Source organism: Salmo salar, chromosome ssa18, assembly GCF_905237065.1.
Source record: "Salmo salar chromosome ssa18, Ssal_v3.1, whole genome shotgun sequence".
In the NCBI taxonomy this organism is placed as follows: domain Eukaryota; kingdom Metazoa; phylum Chordata; class Actinopteri; order Salmoniformes; family Salmonidae; genus Salmo; species Salmo salar.
Window position 1 is genome coordinate 71,930,182 of NC_059459.1, and position 20,479 is coordinate 71,950,660.

Consider the following 20,479-nt stretch of genomic DNA (forward strand, 5'->3'; position numbering starts at 1 on the left):
GATTTGATAATGAGATAGCATGCTGCTGCTCCTCTGGTTAATGTGTAACCAGTCAGTTGAACCTTCCAGCAAGAATCACGCTGGGAAACTGGGAGGGTCCAATTTTTATCAAGACAACAGAATGTACCTTATTGACTTCTTCAGTTCAGTACTTTATAGGAAATCCCATAGAGTCCATTGACTCGTTTCAAATCGGTACCATCGATGTGCCAACTTCTGTTGTAGTGTCCAAACTGTTTGGGCTACAAACTAATGTGACTCCACTTTGGAAACGGGACATTTTCACGAACACAATTGTGTTCTCTGTTTTGCTTTACGACCCCACCAGTGTCACGAGACTCATCTGAACACAACCCAAACAAAGAAATGGAGTAGGAAGGTAGTTTTGTGCCCCCCAAAAATAAGGGGTTAAATATGTGTTAAAAAACTAAAATATTTTCTGAGCCCTCCTTATATCTCCTAGAGGACAGACACTTCTAAACTTTATTTCTTATGATTTATATTTTGACTGTCTTTTTTTTGGTCATTTATGAACGTGTTATTCAATGCGTTTCTATGGGCTATAGTAGTGAAGGCCAAATTCAATATTCTATCAAATAATTATTTTTAATGTTTTTATACCTAAAGGGGTCCTAAAATTCAAAATCAAATATCTAAATGGCCCAAGGTATTACCATCTTAAAACAGTTCCACATGCCAGTTTATAACAATTCCATGTCAGCTTATAATTTAATTTTGAAAGCCCTTTTTACATCATCAGTTGTCACAAAGTACCACACTATAATACTACCATCCCAATAAAATAAGTGCATCATCTGCATAGTACCCTCTAATTCAGAGCATCCCAACACAGTGATAGTGTGTGTTTTCATGTTTCTGTCTGTTTGGATGTGGATGTTCAGGATGAGAAGTGTTCTCCCTGGTACCCTGTTTGGCTATGGAACTAAAGATTCTCCCTGGTACGCTGTTTGGCTATGGAACTAAAGCTTCTCCCTGGTGCCCTGTTTGGCTATGGAACTAAAGATTCTCCCTGGTGCCCTGTTTGGCTATGGAACTAAAGCTTCTCCCTGGTGCCCTGTTTGGCTATGGAACTAAAGATTCTCCCTGGTGCCCTGTTTGGCTATGGAACTAAAGATTCTCCCTGGTGCCCTGTTTGGCTATGGAACTAAAGATTCTCCCTGGTGCCCTGTTTGGCTATGGAACTAAAGATTCTCCCTGGTGCCCTGTTTGGCTATGGAACTAAAGCTTCTCCCTGGTGCCCTGTTTGGCTATGGAACTAAAGCTTCTCCCTGGTGCCCTGTTTGGCTATGGAACTAAAGATTCTCCCTGGTGCCCTGTTTGGCTATGGAACTAAAGCTTCTCCCCGGTGCCCTGTTTGGCTATGGAACTAAAGATTCTCCCTGGTGCCCTGTTTGGCTATGGAACTAAAGCTTCTCCCTGGTACCCTGTTTGGCTATGGAACTAAAGATTCTCCCTGGTGCCCTGTTTGGCTATGGAACTAAAGATTCTCCCTGGTGCCCTGTTTGGCTATGGAACTAAAGATTCTCCCTGGTGCCCTGTTTGGCTATGGAACTAAAGCTTCTCCCTGGTACCCTGTTTGGCTATGGAACTAAAGATTCTCCCTGGTACCCTGTTTGGCTATGGAACTAAAGATTCTCCCTGGTACCCTGTTTGGCTATGGAACTAAAGATTCTCCCTGGTGCCCTGTTTGGCTATGGAACTAAAGATTCTCCCTGGTGCCCTGTTTGGCTATGGAACTAAAGATTCTCCCTGGTGCCCTGTTTGGCTATGGAACTAAAGATTCTCCCTGGTACCCTGTTTGGCTATGGAGCTAAAGATTCTCCCTGGTACCCTTTTTGGCTATGGAGCTAAAGATTCTCCCTGGTACCCTTTTTGGCTATGGAGCTAAGGATTCTCCCTGGTGCCTGGTTTGGCTATGGAGCTAAGGCAACCCTATTTTCAATCTCTTCCTTTTTCGCTTGGTTATCCCTGTCTTTTTTACTCAAGTTGTTGTTTCTTAATTTTCACATGAATTCATATTAAAATGAATAGTAATAATATAGCAATTTAATAATATATTCACTATAGGAGGTCATATTATGCATATTGGAGGTCCAGACGAAACAAAACCCATTGGACAGTGAAGATGTATGCTTTTCTTATGTTGCCTTATAACACTTCATAACTCACTATGATATGCTTTTTATCACATTATAACACTATGCCTGGAGATGGCTGCAGTGTCAGTACCTTCTGCAGAAAACCCACTGGACAGTGAGGATGTATATCACATGCCCTGCATCGCATTATAACACTCCATAACTCTCACTATGACACTGGACGGAGTGGATGTATGTATGCATTATAACTCGTTAGCATATGACACACTATGACACTGCCGGCCATAAAACATTTCCTTGTTTGTTTCATTCTTAGGATGAGGACGGTCTTATGGTTTGGTGGAATCCGTAGTAGAGGGTATTTGACATAGTGCAGTGCTGTATGTCAGAGGTTGGAATAATACTGTGAAATGTATCATATGATAATGCCCTTTTAGTGTAAGTGCTGTTTAAAAAGACTGCCTGAAATCTCAGCCTGTTTTGGTGGGATTGAGTTTTGGCCTTCCATGGTGACATCACCATGTAATAAAATAGTTAATCTATCAATAAGAAAGAGAGTTCCAAACCTCTCTGCCAATAACAGCTAGTTTTCAGTTTTCCCTTCCCCACTCAGACAACTCCTAAAAAGTCCTAGCAAAATTTTTGCTTGAGAAATAGCTCTTTGCTAAGAAGCAGTTTTTTAAAATAGAAAAATATATATAATTGAAAACAATCCCAGTAATGTACTCTATTGTTACCCAGAACATTTTTAATATTGAGATAATAAAAAAAACAGCTACATTGGTCCTTTATAGCTTATTTCCTGCAATTCTACACATTCTACACGCGTTTATGTGATATCTGAGTGACTCAACAAAATCTATGGGGTAAAAAACCCAGCAAAATGTTCGAAATGGCACCTTGTGCATTTTAATATTACAACTTTCAAGAATAAGATGAAAGCCTGACTGACTTAAAAAAAAAATGAACTGGGTTCCCTGACGACACCTCTCACACACCCTAGTGGGCACGCCCCACAGTTTGGGAACCACTGACATAGAGCAGTATTTTTCATCAGTGCGTGCGTGCGTGTGTGTGTGTTCTCCTGTCGTTGTGTATGGTAAGTACCGCTTATATCTCTGTTCCTCATTGGTTGGGAAACTTGAGATGAGTCAAAGACATTTGAAGAGAGAAGATATATGTTCTTCACTGTGATGTATTTTAGAGAACCCAAGTGCACTTTATGTTTTTTTGGGTCGGCAGGTAGCCTATTGGTTAGAGCATTGGACTAGTAACCGAAAGGTTGCAAGATTGAATCCCCGAGCTGACAAGGTAAAAATCTGTCGTTCTGTCCCTGAACAAGGCAGTTAACCCACTGTTCCTAGGCTGAATAAGAATTTGTTCTTAACTGACTTGCCTAGTTAAATAAAGGTAAAAAAAAATAAGAATTTGTTCTTAACTGACTTGCCTAGTTAAATAAAGGTAAAAAGAAATAAAATAATGTACAGTGTCCTCAGAAGGTTTTGACACCCCTTCACTTTTGACACATTTTGTTGGTTACACATTTTGTTGTGTCACACAATATCCCATAATGTCAAAGTGGAATTGAGTTTTTAGAAATATTTGCTAATTAATAAAAAATGTAAACCTGAAATGTCTTGAGTCAATAAGTATTTAACCCCTTTGTTATGGCAAGCCTAAATAAGTACAGGAGTAAATCATGTGCTTAAGAAGTGACAAAATAAGTCGCATGGACTTTGCAGAGTGTTTAACATGGTTTTTGAATGACTACCTAATCTCTGTGCCCCACACATACAGTTATCTACAAGGTCCCTCATTTGAGCAGTGAATTTCAAACACAGATTCAACCACAAAGACAAAGGAGGTTTTCCAATGCCTCACATTGAATATCCCTTTGAGCATGGTGAAGTTATTAATTACACTTTGGATGGTGTATCAATACACCCAGTCACGACAAAGATACAGACGTCCTTCCTAACTCAGTTGCCGGAGAGGAAGGAAACTGCTCAGGGATTTCACCATGAGGCAATGTTGACTTTAAAACAGTTACATAATTTAATGGCTGTGATATGAGAAAACTGAGGATGGATCAACAACATTGTAGTTACTCCATAATACTAACCCAAATGAAAGATTGAAAAGAAGAAAGCCGGTACAGAATACAAATATTCCAAAACATGCATCCTGTTCACATTAAAGCACTCAAGTAAAACTGTTACAAAAGTGGCAAAGAAGTTAACTTCATAAAGTGTTATAAAAAGTGTTATATTTTGGGCAAATCTAACACAACACATCACTGAGTTCTAGTCATGGGCGGTATCCACATTGTCATACCTTCATACTGACCTTGTGCCATACCGGGATATTCGGTAATACCGGAACTGAACATAAGGGTGCGCTGTTTTCAAACTCGACTGATACTCTGTAATCCGAAGGTTAGCAATGCTAGCAAGTACATGTAAAATCCAATGCTAACTAAATGCTAACGAGCACATTGCAAACATTTTATACAGTCTATGACCTAAACTATACAAGTAACAAAAACATGCTACTCACAGTTTGTTGTATGCACAAACAAAATATTAGACAGCAAGGCTCTTGATGCAGCAGGGGATTCTCTATAGGTAGCTAACTAGCTACTATATTAGCAAACCAAATGTACAACTATAAAGCGTTTAGCACATTTCTAGCTGGCAAACATTTAATTGTGAATTCCATACTATAATTAGATCAACTGGCACATGCTGCACAACAATGAGTGACTCACAAGGCTCCGGTCTCTGGTCATTGTGTGCTTGTAAACAAACACCACGTGACTGGGGACTACTGGTAAGCTTCATAATGAAAAATTATATGACAGGTGAAATGAAGAATGCAACATTATTTTATCTCCTAACTTACTGCACAAGTTGACTGCACAAGTTGACTGCAGGTATTTACCTAATAAAAATGAATTAAAAAACTTAAAAGAAATAGTTTTCAAAGGTATTTACGGTAATGGTATATAAGGTATACCACCCAACCCTACTGAGTACCCCTCTTCAAATTTTCAAGCATGGGAAATGCTGCATCATGTTGTGCATTTGCTTGTCATCGGCAAGGACTAGAGAGTTATTTAGGATAAAAAAAACGGAATAGTGCTAAGCACAGGCAAAATCCTAAAGGAAAACCTGGTTCAGTCTGCTTTCCAACAGACACTGGGAAACACTCACCTTTCAGTAAGACAATAACCTAAAACAGAAGGCCAAATATACACTGGAGTTGCTTACCAAGACAAAATGTAATGTTCTAGTTACAGCTTGAAAATCTATGGCCAGACATGAAAATGACTGTCTAGCAATGAACAACCCACTTGACAGAGCTAGAAGAAATTGTTTAGGAATAACTTCTCCAGGATTAATGATAAATATCCTTATTCACCACTGCTCCCTTTCTCTACCTCCCTTTCTCTGTATGCGTTTCTCTTTTTGTATATTGATGTGAATATTGATGTGTATAGTGATGCGTATAGAGTGTAAAAAACATTATGAACACCTTCCTAATATTGAGTGTTGCCCTCAGAACATCCGAAAACATTCCACCGGGCAGCTGGCTCATGTTGACTCCAATGCTTCCCACAGTTGTGTCAAGTTGTCTGGATGTCCTTTGGGTGGTGGCCCATTCTTAGTAGACATGGGAAACTGTTGAGGGTAAAAAAATAGCAGTGTTGCAGTTCTTGACACAAACCGGTGACCTTTCCATTGTGGTGATTGTTTACCACATGATCCTGGTGTCATGAGGTACAACACAGCATTGAAGCTACAACCAAGAAAATGTGTAACCGTAAATCACCTGTAAATTAAAATATAACCGGACAATCTCAGCCAAACAGAGAAAAAGACAGAAGACAGTGGTTCAAGGAGTTACTACTTGTTTGCAGTAGTATAAACTCATTGAGTTTACTAAAATGAGAAATGAAAGAAAAGTAGAAGTACAGGATAACGTAAATGTCAAACATTTAAATAAAGGAATAAGACATTACTGTAACTTGTAAATGAAGATACAGAATGTACAGTATCTTCTATATCTTACATCTTGGTGAAGAAAATATGTAACATACATCATCAGAGCCAGTGACAATACTGTATCTCCTATCCCTTCATATCACTTTTACTTGTTGAGGCTGAATGAAACAATGTGAACAAATAAAGTTGCCACACAGAGCTCTATGTTCATGTCATCTGACCATAGCACCAGTTCCAATCCAAGTACCAATGTTGTTTAGCAAACTTCAGGTGTTTACATTTGTTGGATACAAAAGACAAAACAAATGGAAAATGAAAGGTGGATGTCAGAAGATGCGTGACTGGCTGCAGTGAAGTCAAGTGCAGGAGAGCAGAAACTGGGTGATAACCGGAGTAGTTTGATTAACGACAAACGGCACCCATAAAATACAACAATAATTTGGGCAATAATACCCGAGCGTAAACCAGTCAAGTGCAACAAGCACTAACAACAAACTAATAACTCACAAACAAACATGGGGGAACAGAGTGTTAAATAATGAACATGTAATTGGGGAATAGAAACCAGGTGTGTAAAAACAAAGACAAAACAAATGGAAAATGAAAAGTGGATCGGCAATGGCTAGAAGACCGGTGACGTCGACCGCCGAACACCGCCCGAACAAGGAGAGGAACCGACTTCGGTAGAAGTCGTGACAGATAGAGCACTTTGGCCATGCCCACTAGTGGTAGGTTTTGTGTCAAAATAAGGATGCATAAGCAGAAAAGAACCACAGTAAAATATGGTGGCGGACCTTTGACGTTATGAGGCTATTTTGCTTCCGCTGGTCCTGGGGCCCTTGTTAAGGTCAACGGCATCATGAACTTTATCCAGTACCAGGACATTTTTGCAAAAAAACTGGTTGCCTTTGCCAGAAGGCTGAAAGTTGGCCGCAAGTGGATCTTTCAGCAAGATAATAACCCCAAGCACACATCAACATGTTTAATTGACCACAAAATCTACATTTTGTGCTGTTATCTTTGCAAGGTGAGGTATTGAAAGGTATTGAAAACACGGGTGCCAGTGTCTTTTTGAGAAAAACAAATATTACTTGTTCAACAAAATATTTTTTTCCGAGCAGTTATATTAGTATAAAATCCTATACAAAATTTGAAAAATGTAGCATACAAAACAACTCAGTTATTTGTATTATTTTTTTTATACAGTCTTTCTTGCTCATCTTAATCAAGGGTGACAATAATTTTGGACCTGACTGTGTACATACATACATATGAATAGCCTATACATACAGTAGACATAGTACACAGGTCATGGAAAATATGGGAATAAAATGTAATACAGTGTCTTCAGAAAGTATTCAGACCCCTTGACTTTTTCAGAATTTTGGTACGTTACAGCCTTATTCTAAAACACAATATCTACACACAATATCCCATATTGATTTTAACGAAAACAGTTTTTTAGACATATTTGCAAATGTAGAAAAACTCAAAAACAAAAACACCTTATTTACATAAGTATTCAGACCCTTTTGTATTAGACTTGATATTGAGCTCAGGTGCATCCTGTTTCCATTGATCATCCTTGAGATGTTTCTACAACTTGATTGGACTCCACCTGTTTTACTTGATGACTGGCATAGAAGCAGCTACTGCATTTAGTGACCACTCATTTGGAGATGTTATGAATTACAGCTGAAGTGAATGATATTCAAATTTCTCAAAAGTCACAGGGACTGCATCACAATACATATTGACAGATATTGACAAGATAAAAATGTTTTCCATATTTGTATTAATCTAGACTGTTTTGAGGCACAGTGGACAAAACTCACATTTCTCGTTTTACATTCAAAGGGGACTACTATATGATTGCCAATGGCATCAAAGTGGGTGCCACAGGCAACCCCATATTGGTTCCATTTCATTGTAAATATACAATTGAAGTCGTTCAACAAAAGAAAACTCTCCATAGTGTAGCTTAGTTTCCACATCATCCACATCATGTGGAATGTTTGTGGAAACAACTCAACATAAAAAGTGGCTAACATTTACAGGTTACTGTACAGTATATTCTTAGGGATTAAGAGATCCAATGATAGAGATCAAACTGCTTTGATCAAGTGATTAAATAACAGTTAAAACATCAATGTAAGCTATAATTGGGCATCTGACCGCTTATGGTTTATAATGTTTACTCTAAACCTTTGTAATCACAATGGACAAAATATCGATTGGATCTGTATCATTGTTCCAGGGTGAGAAAAGTGGGCGGACCTCATCCTCATAACTTGGTCCGTTGGTAAATGAGTAGATGAGTGAAGCGTCTTCTACATTAAAGAAAGTCACCTTATTTTCATTGTAATCCAGATAGATTCCAACTTTATCTGGAATATTTTTATTAAGAACATGCTCCTTATCATCCATGGCTTTCAGTCTTTCCCCATTGGACAGCCTGATTACCCAGAAGCCATTGGCAGGGCTAAGAACTAACTGTCCCTTCCTGTTAGCCGTTGCCTTGGTAACACCAAGTACCCAGTCATCCTTCTTCTCCACATTTACCTTCCAGTAGGTCCTCCAAGCACGGCCCATAATGCCCAGCACATAAGGATCTTCATCAAACATCTTCTCATTACACAGTCTCTGTGGTTTTTCCTTTATCCAGCATACTGTTTTTCCATCTATCAGTAGGTTAGGGTGAGCTGTGTCCACATCCAGAGTTACATCCACTGAGGAAAGAAAACAGATACACACAGTTGAATAATACGTTTTCCATACCGATTCAGTTTACAGTACAGAAATGACCAGACGTACTTGAAAATACATGTTAAAATGGTCATTACTAAACAACAATTTAATCAATCGTCATTATTTTGAAACTATGACAACATGTTGCTGAAGACGTGGGCATAATACTGTATGTTAAAAGATGATAGCTTAGTACCTTCATGTAAGTGCTTCACATCTATATCTGAAAAGCAGAATGAAATTAGACAGTTACACAACTAGAACTAGTGTCAGAATTATCATCATTTGTGTTAAAGGTATTAAGGTTACCTAATATAATCTACTGTACAATAAAGACAAGACGCTGATTAGATACATTACTACATAACTTTCTGGTGAACATTACAGGATTATATCTGTACAATTATTTTGCAATTAGAACACAATGAAAATAGTTATATAAAGTCCCACATTTACATTGTATTAACATTCTGATTACCAGACTATAAAAATACAGTATAATAATTACCGTTTGGCTGATCAACATTCTGCAATAATTTATCAGCTGCAAAGGTAAATCAGAATACAGTGTTATACCCAAAGCTAATAAGCAGGGCTCAGATATGTCAATCTCAACGTGTCTTCCCTGATTAAATAAAGGATAAATAAACACATAATAACCAGAAAAGATAGTTACTAACAAATGTTTTTGTATTATCACATTAGCCGACTGTATTAGAAATGTAGAATCATTACAGGTTGACTGCTCCAGGAAGAATATGATGATATATATTTTTTTTAATTCGGAGAAGCAAGCACGTAGATATGGTCATTTTCACGTTTTAATACAACTATAGAATGTTTGGGAATGATGTAGAGAAAGGCATTTTTGAAAATTACATAGCAATATAGAGTGGGAAACGGTCATGCGTTTGGACAATTAATGCAGTAAAGGAAACCTAATAAAAACATCAGTCTTGTCCAGGAACGGAGTCTACACAGACCAGTGCGCCATAGCCAATCATAGCTACAGTAGGCCTATATGCAAATATGCCATTTGCCACAGGAGATAATTATGGACTAAAGGAAAAAGAGGACTGAGCACGCCCACATTCTCAATGACGGGCTGTAGTGGAGCAGGTTGAGAGCTTCAAGTTCCATGTTGTCCACATCACCACAAACTATCATGGTCCAAACACACCAAGACAGTCGGGAAGAGTGCACGACAAAGCCTATTCCCCTCAGGAGACTGAAAAGATTTGGCACGGGTCCTCAGATCCTCAAAAAGTTCCACAGCTGTACCATCGAGAGCATCCTGACCGGTCGCATCACTGCCTGGTATGACACTGCTCGGCCTCCGACCGCAAGGCACTACAGAGGGTAGTGAGTACGGCCCAGTACATCACTGGGGCCAAGCTTCCTGCCATCCAGGACCTCTATACCAGGCGGTGTCAGAGAAAGCCCCCACCCCCCGCTGCTGCTACTCTCTGTTTATTATCTATGCATAGTCACTTTAACTCTACCTACATGTACATATTACCGCAATTACCTTAACTAACCTGTACCCCCTGTATATAGCCTTGCTACTGTTATTTTACTGCTGCTCTTTTATTGATCTATTTTTTACTTAAAACATATTTGTCTTAAAACTGCATTGTTGGTTAAGGGCTTGTAAGTAAACATTTCACTGTAAGGTCTATTACACCTGTTGTATTCTGTGCATGTGACAAATACAATTTGATATGATTTGATGATTTACTTTGAACTGGACTGTGTGTTTACAGGCAGTAGCAACAGCGCAACTTTAGATCATAAGAATGCATTCTCCAAAAGCCACAAAATACACCTGAATGGATTTCTGCAAATATGTAAATACCACAGGAGTCCTCTTACATTTAGGAACTTCAAAGTCCTATTGATCAAACAACCATGAAAAGGGAGTCTATGCAGATCAACAACAACAACAATATCAACTGAATGGTCCTAACTACACGTCGATTTGATTGAAGACAAATACATTTGATTGACAACTAAGAGATATGCTAACTGTGGATAACTGTCATTCAAGTTCAGCATAGCTAGCTAGCAAACTAGCAAAGTGATTCACATTTCTTGCTAGGTAACCAAATGACACCTGCATCTCTAGCTGTAGCCACTCAAAAAACGATGAGGGGGAAAAAAATCGGTCACTCAGCCACTCCTCCAATAACATGACATCCTCCCAGCAGCTAGCTAGCTAGCTAGCTAACATTAGGCTCTTTGTTTTTAGCTTGCTAAATAAATAGCTAGCTAGCTCTATGAATAGATATGCTAACCCAGAAACCAAACTCAATCAGCACACTGGCCATATTGAAAAAAATACATTGAATTTGCATGCCAGATATAGCAACTGTGACCCAAACTGGCCATTGTTTTATGTCAACGGGATTATAATGTCCATAGGATGCAGTATATATCATTTTAACATATTAAAACAAAATAAGAAATAAATAATATTTGTCCAGCCTTTGCTGCTATGCTTGCAGATGTGTGTAAATGCTGCAACCCTAATCAAAAAGTATATAATGTCTCCAAATTACAAAAACGTAGCTATAGGTTGTTGTAACATTTAAACTTAAACTATGTTTCTCCTTTCTTTTGCACTGCATGGATCACCGGTGATGTTGTATGGTGCACTCAGAATGTCTCGTAGTTGAGTAGCCAGTCTAGGCAACTGCTCAAATGTTACTATAATAAGCCAAAATGTTTCTGTATTAAGCCTAAATGTTTCTCCTTTGCATTGTGTTTTATTGCAGGTTTTGTATTTTGTTTATTCATTGTTCAGCTTTAAAAACCGAAGCCAGACTGCATCATTTTAGTAGCCTAGCTAGGACTGAGGCATGTGTCTGTACACTTTCCCGCCACTGCGCGCCGTAAACGGAACATAAGAAACAGCGCAATTGAAGTGTGAGCACATCAGGCTGCAATATCATAAAGTAGGTGACTCAACTGTTGACTCATTTATACTCGCTTGTGTGTCCTATTTGGCCAGCGAGTCTTGTGTTTGTCACATGTGCGCTAGCCTATTTTCCAGGTTTTGAATGACTTGTGATCATTGCACTTGCTAGTTTAATTGCATTGACATTTCCAGCCTTAGTTACAGTCATCCATTGTTACATTTACAGAGAATGGAATGTTTGTGAAGTAGTGATGATGTCATAATGGGGCCTTTAGAATGTTAAGGAAATGCCATGAACGTGGATGGAGGACAAAAATAAGGACAAAATGCTTGAAGTGGAACTGACAGAGTTCCAACTACTTTGCAGATATGAAACAAGCAGACAATCATGATATGTGACTTGTTTGAGGAAACAGGCATATGTCGCGGGTCACTACTTCACAGGAGAGCCATTTGAACATAATGTCATCTAGAACATGTGAACTTTCATGTGCCTCAATAACAAACTTGTATGCCATCTGTAAATACAAATAACATTTTAAAACTACGAGCCTAATTGGTTTAATGACAGAAAAAGTCAACAACCTTCCCGCTAGCAATGATTGGCTGACATAAAGATTGGGCTGGACATGCCGAGAGATGAGGTTGGATTGGTCTGCCATATAACACGCTTCTGTCTATTTGAGCTGGTCAGTATGTGTAGGTAATCCTGTCTAACGCTGCTTTTTTTATGTATCGTGTAGTAAAACTGCATAAGTATTGCTCTCCACTTTCTTGAGGACCGAGTTTTGAAATCTGTAGAAATAAAGTATGATAGCTAAGGTGATGAAGAAAACACCAGTCTCCGGATTACATCTTCACACTAAGGGCATTCATGGTATCCGTGAGGGAGACGTGTCCATCCATGATTTATACGGGTAAGATAGTTTAACTAGCTACATTTTCAGATATTACACATTTCAAATTTTGACATAAAGTGGTTTCATTTCAAGTTAAAGTGTACTCTTAGCTTGCTAATGTAAGCTGGCTGGCTCGCTAGCTAACATTACCTGTATGGTCTTATTATTCATATCTCAGAGCCATTTGCTTTGCTAGTTATAGCCTATTGTTACCTAGCTAACATTGAACCTGGTTGGTAAGCTACTTTCAGATTCAAGCTGAGTAGCAATGTCATGAGATGGGATTATGGTTAATTGTTTAGCTAGCTACATGTCTTAACAAAAGACTCTACTATTCAAGTATCCATTTCAGTAGAATGTCACTGCGACAACTGTTGATAGACGTAGCTGGTAAATTTGCTCTGGCTATCTACTCTGATTCAGAGCACCGGTAAGATAGTCTAGCTAGCTATATTTTCAGATATTACACATTTCTAATTTTGACAAAAAGTGGTTTCATTTCAAGTTAGAGTCTAACATTACTGTTAGCTAACTAACGTTTGCTGCCTGGAAAAATACGGACGACAGTAACCACAACTACTGAACCACACAAGTACTTACCAAAACTACTGACCACAATTTCTGTCCAAAACTACTGACTACAACCATACAACTACTGAACTCAACTACTGACCACAAAACTTCTGAAACACACAACTTATGAACACAACAATTCAACTACTGACCACAACTACTGACCACAGCAACTCAACTACTGACCACAACTACTGACCACAACAACTCAACTACTGACCACAACTACTGACCACAGCAACTCAACTACTGACCACAACTACTGACCACAGCAACTCAACTACTGACCACAACTACTGACCACAGCAACTCAACTACTGACCACAACTACTGAGCACAGCAACTCAACTACTGACCACAACTACTGACCACAGCAACTCAACTACTGACCACAACTACTGACCACAGCAACTCAACTACTGACCACAACTACTGACCACAACAACTCAACTACTGACCACAACTACTGACCACCACTATTGACCACAGCTACTGACCACAACAACTCAACTACTGACCACAACTACTGACCACAACTACTGACCACAGCTACTGACCACCACTACTGACCACAACCACACAACTACTGACCACAACAAATGACCACAAAACTTCTGAAACACACAACTTATGACCACAACAACTCAACTACTGACCACATCTACTGACCACAACTACTGACCACAGCTACTGACCACAACTACTGACCACAACCACACAACTACTGACCACAACTACTGACCACAACTACTGACTACAACCATACAACTACTAAACTCAACTACTGACCACAAAACTTATGAAACACACAACTTATGAACACAACAACTCAACTACTGACCACAACTACTGACCACAGCTACTGACCACCACTACTGACCGTATCTACTGACCACAACCACACAACTACTGACCACAACTACTGACCACAGCAACTCAACTACTGACCACAACTACTGACCACAACAATTCAACTACTGACCACAACTACTGACCACAGCTACTGACCACCACTACTGACCACAACCACACAACTACTGACCACAACGAATGACCACAACACTTCTGAAACACACAACTTATGACCACAACAACTCAACTACTGACCACATCTAATTACCACAACTACAGACCACAGCTAATGACCATAACTACTGACCACAACCACATAACTACTGACCACAACTACTGACCACAACCACACAACTACTGACCACAACCACACAACTACTTACCACAACTACTAACCAACACAACTGACCATGTCCATGCTCTAGGGCCCAAAGAACTACTGACCAACACAACTACTGACCAATAAATCAAAGAAATCAATCAATCTTTTTGTCTGATGTATCTGCCCCACAATCCTAAGTATAAGGTTGATGTAGTTGTCTATCAAAAGAAGCAGACAGAAATGTAACTATACGTAACTGCTTTGCTTTAAATAGTAATGTAAAACTTTATAAACTTCTTCCATTACCACAAAAATATTTTTAAAAGAGCTAAAGCAAGCCTCACAAGTTTACTTGTAAAGTTACCATCTAGTTTTAGCATACATATTGTTTTCTTTGACAAGTAGCCGTGGCTTTATAAAATCTATTCTGGCCTGTAAAACATATGCAAATACAGTGGGGGAAAAAAGTATTTGATCCCCTGCTGATTTTGTACGTTTACCCATTTACAAAGAAATTATCAGTCTATAATTTTAATAGTAGGTTTATTTGAACAGTGAGAGACAGAATAACAACAACAAAAATCCAGAAAAAAACAAGTAAAAAATGTTATAAAATGATTTGCATTTTAATGAGGGAAATGAGTATTTGACCCCTCTGCAAAACATGACTTAGTACTTGGTGGCAAAACCCTTGTTGGCAATCACAGAGGTCAGACGATTCTTGTTGTTGGCCACCAGGTTTGCACACATCTCAGGAGGGATTTTGTCCCACTCCTCTTTGCAGATCTTCTCCAAGTCATTAAGGTTTCGAGGCTGACGTTTGGGAACTCGAACCTTCAGCTCCCTCCACAAATTTTCTATGGGATTAAGGTCTAGAGACTGGTTAGGCCACTCCAGGAACTTAATGTGCTTCTTCTTGAGCCACTCCTTTGTTGCCTTGGCCGTGTGTTTTGGGTCATTGTCATGCTGGAATACCCATCCACAACCCATTTTCAATGCCCTGGCTGAGGGAAGGAGGTTCTCACCCAAGATTTGACGGTACATAGCCCCGTCCATTGTCCCTTTGATGTGGTGAAGTTGTCCTGTCCCCTTAGCAGAAAACATAATGTCCCCCAAAGCATAATGTTTCCACCTCCATGTTTGACAGTGGGGATGGTGTTCTTGGGGTCATAGGCAGCATTCCTCCTCCTCCAAACACGGCGAGTTGAGTTGATGTCAAAGAGCTCCATTTTAGTCTCATCTGACCACAACACTTTCACCAGTTGTCCTCTGAGTCATTCAGATGTTCATTGGCAAACTTCAGACGGGCATGTATATGTATTCTTGAGCAGGAGGACCTTGCGGGCACTGCAGGATTTCAGTCCTTCACGGCGTAGTGTGTTACCATTTGTTTTCTTGATGACTATGGTCCCAGCTGCCTTGAGATCATTGACAAGATCCTCCCGTGTCGTTCTGGGCTGATTCCTCACCGTTCTCATGATCATTGGAACTCCACGAGGTGAGATCTTGCATGGAGCCCCAGGCCGAGGGATATTGACAGTTCTTTTGTGTTTCTTCCATTTGCGAATACTCGCACCAACTGTTGTCACCTTCTCACCAAGCTGCTTGGCGATGGTATTGTAGCCCATTCCAGTCTTGTGTAGGTCTACAATCTTGTCCCTGACATCCTTGGAGAGCTCTTTGGTCTTGGCCATGGTGGAGAGTTTGGAATCTGATTGATTGATTGCTTCTGTGGACAGGTGTCTTTTTCACAGGTAACAAGCTGCGGTTAGGAGCACTCGCTTTAAGAGTGTGCTCCTAATCTCAGCTCGTTACCTGTATAAAAGACACCTGGGAGCCAGAAATCTTTCTGATTGAGAGGGGGTCAAATACTTATTTCCCTCATTAAAATGCAAATCAATTTATAACATTTTTGACATGCGTTTTTCGGGATATTTTTGTTGTTATTCTGTCTCTCACTGTTCAAATAAACCTACCATTAAAATTATAGACTGATCCTTTCTTTGTCAGTGGGCAAACGTACAAAATCAGCAGGGGATCAAATACTTTTTCCCCCACTGTACATGTCTCAACACCCTCTGAATTTTGGTGCAATTTCATGGAACATGTACTGCTTGTCATTGATTACCCCTTACTTTGATAGCATAATCAGTGCCTGCTGATATCAGCATGTGTGTAGCCTTCAATTGCCTCACCTTGCTTATCTGGTTGGCTAGGAGTGTCTGGCTGTGGAGGGTTCTGTGTATCTGAAACAGTGGCATATTTACTATTTATAAATATTTTATAAAATGTTGTCATACACATTTATTCACATTTGTACATGCACTAATTATGAACAGTTTATTACTGGCTTAATGAAAGTTATTATTAGTTATTATTCTTTTTTGTTTTTGCATTATTCTAAGAAAAACCTGTATGTGCATATCCTCAGATAGTTGTTTGTAATATGTTTTTGTATTGATAACAGTAAGAGAGCAAGACAAAATGATTTATGGAGGGTTTAAATGGGATTTCCACTACTTCATAACCTCATAGTCTGGAGATGCTGGAGATAATGAATGTTAGGTTCATAGTAAATTAGTGGATTTCCTCAATTTAATTATATTGTTTTAAAAAGTAATAAAGTATAATTAATGACGCTTTACCTCTACAGCACTTATACCATACCAAGAAAACCACTCCCAGGAAAATAATGATCCCAAATGTAACACATCCAGCAAACCACACAGTGCAATTCAAACCATACAGTGTACAGGTTGACACGGAAGTTGATTGCCTCTCAGTCTCTGTTCCATCTGCAACTGCAATGGTTAATCAGAATTAGGTCTTGAACTCAACATTTAAATATGTGTCCTCTTTGTTAGAAAATAAATCATCCCTCGGCTTTGATTAAAATAAGTGGTGATGGACCTGATATGTTGTTTTTTGTTGTAGCTTTATGGTTCAAATGGACATTGACAACCAACATATGGATATGTGGTACCAGGGTAAATGACTTGGTCTGCCCTCATAGCCCTTCCCAAGACGTTACTATTAGCTTATTACCTGGAGCAGATGAACAGGGAAAAAAGATAAGGCATGTTACCAAACAGAATTGCTGGATCAAAGGTCCCATGATGCACCTGCCAGGGAACATAAAACCATGACCTGTAATCTCTGCATGCATCAATATTATTACGATAATGTTTTAAGATAATAAGCATGATTGGCATTCCTTTGTTTTGCAAATACTCTTTCAACAAAATCTTTATCAACAAGTTTACTCAGATATACTGTAACGACCCTGGGTTTATAAGCGCGGATATCGACTCTGCCTTTTGAGCATGGTTTTGCGGCACAGTCGATAGCGCGCCGGACTTCGGGCTTGAACGTCGAGGGTTTGCTCCCTGCTGTTTCATTACAATACTTTGTGCCAGTACTTCAATGCGTAATTTGAGCCGGATCCTGTCGGGAGAGGATCCCGACTGTAGGCTATTCCCGACTCTCTGTTTTGTACTGTTTTGTTCCGCTACCTATCGTGGCATGGAAAAATCATTGTCACTTTTTGCAATGTAAAAATTCAAATAAAAGAGATCAAAGTTCATTCGAGTTGCCTCTTCGTAAATGTTCCTTTACCCTAAAAAAATAAAACGTTGATTTTCAGCCCGGGCCTAATATTCTATGAATTGATTTGGGTTGGGCGGGCCCTTGTTTATGGTTTGCGCAACATTGTAACCATATATGTTTAAGACCAACGCTTGGCCGTAGCTGTGTGAGAAGCGCACCAGTCTCTCACTTAACTACAATGAAATTCACGTTCTATGATCTCTCTCAGTCTCTGCTCTGATAGACATGAGCCTGCAACTCTCATCTCTCCAGCATTGCACTTCATCATTTATTTCCGTATAGAATCAAAGCTGCGCGAAGGGTTCTGGGGGAACTGCAGCACCCCTGATGAATTCAAATACATTTGCCAAAGTTATATAATTACTGCTGGTTGTTCAGAAATACATTAAATCATTCAGCATAGCCTACTACACCACGAGAAGGCCTATAATTTAGCCACAGATGATCAATAGCTGCTTTTAAAAATAGCCTAATGGTGGACTGTAGCCCAATAATAAGGAATAGCCTACAGTCGGGAACGCGCCAAATCTGTCACTGAAAACATTTCAAATACAATTGAGCGAAAACACAGCTTGAAAAGCAACGACTCCTGCTGAAAAGATAAGAGTCTGTGCTGTAGGCCACCAAAATATTGAATCAACTTCCAAATATGTTTTACAAGAGAGAGAGAGGGAGAAGGGAGATATGCTTTTGTTTCGAACGCATCGGACAATCACCAGCGAGTGAGCTGCGCATCATTGGGTGAGTCAGTGAAACTGGAAAGCATATTTTGGACTATAATTTCCTCATATTGTAGCCTACAATATGTCTCCACACAACTATTTGTATTTGTTTATTTAAACTTTACTTAACCTAGGCCTAGGCTATTGATGGATTCAAGACAATGTCGTGTTTTATGATCTCAGATTCTCAGTTTGTCAGTGTCAAAGTAGCCTGCCATTTTGATCATTTGTGCGGTATTAAAAATGATTCTGCCAAAGTCTCTAGTCATGTAAAATTACATAGAATTGCATGAAATGTGTTTTTAAAATACCAACATTTTCCCGGACCTTAAAGGTGCAAAAAAAAAATTCCCCATGGGTGCAACTTCTTCCTCTACTCTACTGCTCTATGCCACTACGCAAATGCGATGATATACATGCAATGCTTTAATATATAGGTGATATTTTTTCTCATGCATTCCGGTACCTCAGAACTCTCCAGGTCACCCCCTTCTAGCGCTCACGTTTTTGTCGCAGCACCTCCCGATTTACAAATTAAGCACTGCAGTACTTCTATGTGGATATGTATGTATTTGTTCATACGTAGCTATGTTTTGTAGTTCATTATGAACCAGAGTAATACACAATTAAACCATCAAGACATTTGAAAACATTATTACATGTACGTTACATATCCAATTATTTCGCAATAGATAAAGATACACTTTTAGAAATTAATTAATTCACTAGAACCTCTTACCTGAATACAGATAACAGAGTACGGAGCTATAACGGAGTGTACGTTTCAGATATTAAATAAACGTTATTTTCTCCCCAGAGCTTCCTATAACAATGAGTAGTGTTTATCCACACCTACTGTAGACTTTGAGGTTCAAGGGTTCAGAGGCTCCCTCTAGAGGTTTCTCCAGCAGTAAAAGTTGAAACAGGTCAGGCCATACAAATGTAATTAAATGTTTAACGAATGGCCCTCTTCACATTTAACAAATCATTTAATTAAATAAAAATCTGAGATATTGAAAAGTTATACTGAAAAAGTGCATTATTATAGCAAAAAATATGCCTTCAAGCTTCCGTTAAAGAGATACAACTTCCACTTGGATTATGGCTGAACTATGCCTCTTTTAACCTCCCCAAGAGCATAAAATCACTAGGTGTCGTTGTGTTGAACTAAGGTTGCTATAGCAACAAGAGGATCTACTTTGTTATTTATTTATGTATCCCTTGTTTGCCTCACACTAGCATAATTTAGAATGTACATGTTCATCTATAGATAAGATACTACTCCAACACATTTGCTATTCCTTTATAAAGTATTTTGGTTTAGTGTTTTCTTGCATCTCACCTGTCAACAGTTGTCAGAGCTTGAGGGGTTTACTAGATATTAGATACAGGTGACAGAATATTACAGAACTACATTACAACACTACAAACAATACAGTCACACTCAATACTTATATTTTGTAACATTGTTAAATTAAAGCAAATCTGAGTGGTGGACCAGTCTTTTATTTTATTTATTTTTACAAATGAAAGATGTGTAGCTTTTATGGATGAGCATAAATTATCATTTACATTTTCATCTTTGGATGAGGTTTCCCAAAATACATTTATGCATTTATGCGAAGATTTTGAGTTACTCTTTACACATTTCATTAGGGCCAAAGAAGGGATATACTATCTTAGTTCATGTTCCAGAGAAGGAGTGGATGTGGCACC

At 38.9% G+C, this 20,479-nt stretch overlaps 1 protein-coding gene across 5 annotated transcripts in view; it reads right to left on the reverse strand.

Annotated features, from left to right (window-relative positions):
* The window catches only part of LOC106577961 (ret finger protein-like 4A), a 65,700-nt gene extending 45,815 nt beyond the window's left edge, over positions 1–19,885 (reverse strand). The window contains exons 1-3 of one of the 5 annotated variants that reach the window (XM_045701467.1): positions 19,620–19,885; positions 17,481–17,557; positions 17,081–17,236 (exon numbers count right to left, since the gene is read on the reverse strand). In XM_045701467.1, coding sequence (XP_045557423.1) covers positions 17,081–17,236; positions 17,481–17,550 — 226 coding nt within the window. In that variant the 5' untranslated portion in view covers positions 17,551–17,557; positions 19,620–19,885. Of the gene's footprint in view, positions 1–17,080; positions 17,237–17,345; positions 17,558–19,502 lie in introns of all 5 variants that reach the window. The other 4 variants (XM_045701466.1, XM_045701468.1, XM_045701465.1 and 1 more) reach the window with 4 other exon arrangements.
* Between the last annotated feature and the right edge of the window lie 594 nt (positions 19,886–20,479).